This window comes from Octodon degus, unplaced genomic scaffold (assembly GCF_000260255.1).
Source record: "Octodon degus isolate 3935 unplaced genomic scaffold, OctDeg1.0 scaffold00058, whole genome shotgun sequence".
In the NCBI taxonomy this organism is placed as follows: Eukaryota; Metazoa; Chordata; class Mammalia; order Rodentia; family Octodontidae; genus Octodon; species Octodon degus.
In genome coordinates this window covers 3,573,769-3,578,401 of record NW_004524634.1, presented here as the reverse complement: position 1 = coordinate 3,578,401, position 4,633 = coordinate 3,573,769, and the positions used below count along the sequence as shown (strand labels likewise).

At 39.0% G+C, this 4,633-nt stretch overlaps 1 protein-coding gene across 2 annotated transcripts in view; it reads left to right on the top strand.

The window, feature by feature from the left end:
- Nucleotides 1-4,633, top strand: part of Exoc6b (exocyst complex component 6B) — a 650,136-nt gene that overhangs the window by 445,215 nt on the left and 200,288 nt on the right. For both annotated transcript variants that reach the window (XM_023718391.1, XM_004634081.3), the window contains one exon: nt 709-850. In XM_023718391.1, the coding sequence (XP_023574159.1) occupies nt 709-850 (142 nt within the window). The remainder of the gene's footprint in view (nt 1-708; nt 851-4,633) is intronic.

Sequence of the window (4,633 nt, the reverse complement as noted above, 5' to 3'; positions counted from 1 at the left end):
AAAAAAAAAAAAAAAAAAAATTATGTAGAAGTTTGAAGGCATTTTTTTCAAATTTATTCTCTGAGAAATATTCTAAATTTAATTAAGTTTTTAAATATTTGCTCATGGTCAGTTAAATAGTGCTTTTTGGTAATATAACTATGCTTTCTGAAATACAACTTGTTATAACTATCATGACTTAGGATGATGGAGTATTTATTTATTTATTGTCTTTTTTGAGACAGAGTTTCACTATAGAGTTTAGGCTGGCCTTGAACTCACTTTTTTTTTTTTTTTTTTCTTCCTGTATTTAGAGTAGTGTCTGCAGGGGCTCATGCGTAGATCGGACTCCTAGTGATTCTCCTGTTTTGAGCCTCCCAAGCACATGCCACTATGCCCAATGTCAGTTGCCAAACCTGCCTGCTGTGTTCTGCCTAAGCAGGCACTTTAGTCCACTGAGCTAACAGGCCGGCCCTTTTGAACTCACTTTTTAGCCTAGACTGGCCTTAAACCTTCAGCTATCCTCATGCCTCAGCCTCACAAGTGCTGGGATTACAGGTATTGGCCACCATGCCTGGTGTGGAGCTAATAATATTTAACATGATTGCCAAAAGTGTTGTATAGGGAAAAACCTTATAGAAATTTTCTATTGAAAAAAGGAATGATTTTAATTTTGTTAAAATTTTATTTTAATGTATTAACTTTCTGCTTTACACTCTTATATTTCAGGGAAAGGTGGCTCAGACAGCATGTATGTCAGCTTGCAAGCATTTAGCCACATCTTTGATGCAACTTTTGCTGGAGGCTGAAGTAAGGCAGCTCACCTTAGGAGCTTTACAGCAGTTCAACCTGGATGTCAGAGAATGTGAACGTAAGACAATGAGCCATCTTTGTGCTTTTTTTATTTGCGTACTCTATGAGAAAAATGTTTTAGATTTTTAGTATTATTATTCCTATTAGAGACAAAGAATACCTAGATGGCAGACATAATTTATAGGACATTTAGGACTAGAATACATCTTTAAGTTAATTTGAGGACCCAGAAGTCCCTAGACGCCTATTTTGAACTGAGGAAAATCCCAGTCTATAAGGATGTTTGTATTCTAGAATGCCATATAAGAGAGAGACCATAGAATCCGTATTTGTTTCCAAGATATTAAAGAAATGAAAGCTCCCAATCCTTCCTTTTTCAGATTGTGTTGGTCTTTTCTTTTTCATTGTATCTGTCCTGCAGACTCTTCTTATGAAGTCTAAAGTCCAAAATGATATTTACCAGTCAGAAATGCTTTCTATTCTGGGGAACAGAAAACTGAACACAGGATGGCTTTAAAAATTCATTCTCAGAAGTAGGCATGTCATGTAATAGTTGCCCTGTGACATCCTTATGGTACCAAGTTCATTTGTTTCTTCTCTGAACTATTTAGAGATGGAATTTTATCCTGATATCTTACAGTCAGAAGAGACCCACGATCAAAACGGGAGTAAAGGCCAGCCTTACTTATTCCTTTTATTAAGAAAATACAGTAGAATCTTTTCTTCAGGAGATGAATTCCAAACTTCCCTGTATATCTTGATCATAGTTACTTTCTGCTCCAAGGAAACCTTGGAGATCACCTTGGACTCTTTGACCCCCTTGGTCTAAATGAAAGAGGAGTATCATTATTGTCATATTTGACTTAGGCTTAGAGTTAAACAGAAAATTAAACTTAGTTAAAAAGGAATGAAGACTTTTGTGTTCTCACTGGTCTATCAGTGAGAGATTAAAATGAACAAATGTCTCAGTTACTCTTCTCTCATTGGTTGGACAAATACCCAACACTCAAAATGAAGGAAGGAAAGGTTTATTTAGCTCACAGTTATAGGAGATTTTAGTCTGTACTCCGCTGGCTCCAAGGCAGACCAGTATATGGCAAAGGACAGCAGTTCATGGTGCCAGAAGGCAGCAAAATAGCAAGAGCAAAAGGGAGATATAAGAACATTGGCAACAGAATACTCTTGTCTCCCGTACGTTGCATGTAGGCTATCTACCCCAGGCTGGGTGTAGTACACCCATAATTCCAGCAGCACTTACACCCATAATTCCAGCAGCACTCACACCCATAATCCCAGTGGATCATGAGATAATCAAAACTGTAGAAGTGCACTCCAAAATTATATGAGGCTTTGGTGGGCCAATTAGATACAAACTATAACATTTCATCCTTGGACCCCCCCCCAAAGGATGTCTTATGCACATCCCTTTGTACAAAAGGCATTTTAGTCCATCTCTAAGAGTTGTCAAAGTCCTATCAGTTTTAGCATTGCTGAGAAGTCCAAGTCCCAAGTCTCCTCTAAGATCTAAGGCAAACTCTTATCTGTGAGCCCCTGTACAAATGAAAAGGAAAACACTTCCAAGATTCAGTGGCTCAAGAAAAACATAATCATTTCAAAAGGTGAACACAACAGGATACCAAGCAGTGGAACCAAAGCAAGTCCAAAATCCAGAAGGGCAAACATTGAATCCTGTAGTTCCATCTGGAACGTCTAAAGCAATCTGTGATGAGTTATGAGCTCCAAAGCCCTTAATGGCTCTGCCCCTATGGCATTTTGGTGGTAACTCCCATGTCTTCTCTCTTAGGCCAGCTTTGCTCACTCCTTATAGTTTCCTTTAGATGATCCACATTACTGGCTTTTCCAAACTTCTGGGGTTTCCATTGCATGTTAGGACCTGTCACTCTTTGCTTCACACATTGCCCTCTAGGGGAGCAGTGCCTGGCCTCCCAGGCCTTTTGAAATCTAGGTAAAAGCTTTCTTAACCTCAGAACTCTTGTATTGTGCCTGTACCTAAAACCAACACCATGTGGATGATGCCAAGGTCTATTGCCAGCTCTAGTGTTACCCAGGTTTTCTCTCTCTAGGCTGTAGGGGTTGAGTGCATGGATCTCTGAGCACTCTGAACCTGATTCTGAGTAAGAAATTCTCTTATGCCAGCACCATTCTGAAATCTGGTGTGGCTGCCACTGCCATTTTGCAACATGACACTCTGCAGCTTTCTCCTCAAGGCAAAGTCCCTCACTCTTGCAATTTTGAGGCTGCAAAAGGTGGAGACCTGCTGCATCCTTTGATACCCTTAGGCTATCTTTGTTATTTTCTAGTTTCTTCACGGCAATGGAGATCCTCTCAGCTCTATCTTTGCAGTCCACAGCTTTAATGGTCCTTCCTTTCTGGCCAAACTCACAGAATTTCAAATTATCCTGCTGGGCTCCTTGCTCTTGATTTTCAACATAAATCTGGCTAAAAGCCCCTAACAGTAGCCATGCCACTGCTTCAACATTTGGCTGCTTTGAAATTTCTTTTGCCAGATTAATCCGTCCATTGCGCTTAATCTCAGTTTCAGGCAAAGTCTCTGGACACAAGCCAAATGGAGACAAACTTTCTGCCACATTGTAACAGAAATCATCTGGAGTTCAACAACCAATGTAGTCCTCCTTCTTCTCAACAGAAACCTCCCCAGCCTGGTCTTCATAGGCAGGATTTCTAACAGCATTCTGGTCTTCTGAGCTCTGACCAGAATCTCCCATACAGAACAGCTGTTCCAGTGCTTCTCTTGTAGGCAACATCTCCAAACCTTTCCTATCTCTTCCCATAAGCCATTCCCAAAAGCTCATAATCTATATGGCCAGGTAGGCACTGCAATGACTTCACTCTCTGTACCAAATTATGTTCAGTTACTCTTCTCTCATTTCTGGGACAAATACCCAACCCTCAAAATGAAGGAAGAAAAGGTTTATTTAGCTCACAGTTACAAGAGGTTTGAGTCTATGCTCAGCTGGCTCCAAAGCAGACTGGCACATGGCAGAAGGCAACAGTTCATGGTGCCAGAAGGAAGAGCAAAAGGAAGTAACAGTAACAATGGCAACAGAGCAAGTTTGTCTCCCTTAAATTGCATTCAAGATATCTGCCTCAGGCTGAGTGTAGTACTCACAACCATAATCCCTCAGAACTCTAAAGGTCCATCCCATGACATGCATGAGGCTTTTGGGGGACAAGTGAACACAAACCATAACAAGAAAATGATAATATTTGTGGAATTTTTTCTGAATCTGAAAAAATTGAAATAGTAAAAAATTATATAACTATATTGACAGCTTCTTACTTTAACTCTTTATTGGTTTCCCTAGGTTGTCTTTTGATAGGTGAAAATTAATGTTTATTAGCTATGCTATTTTTAATTTAAAGGGTAATGTAATAATAATGATTTCAAGTCGCAACCATTACAGAATAAAAAGTAACAAATGTCTGTAAAACTGGATAAATTATATAAAAAGTTTTTTGTGGTTTAGACAATAGCTGTAGGTTGCAGTGCTTCAGAGAAAGGAAGCATGTTGTGTTAGCTTTATGTTTGCTTTGGCTATCCTATCACAGGCCACTCACAAAAGGACAGCAAAGTATGGTGACTATCCAGCTAAATATTTGATTCATTCAGTAAGATTATCAGGTTAGGTCTTAAGAATGCTGCTCAAGTTATAGAGTCAGAGCTTCTCTACCACCACCAGTTATTTTTTTTTTTTGGTTGTTTTATTTATTTTTTTTTCTCTACAGTTTTATTGATAAACATATAGCAATGAGACAGTTTCAAATCAAATCGGAAGTACAGTTTCAACAAATAATACAC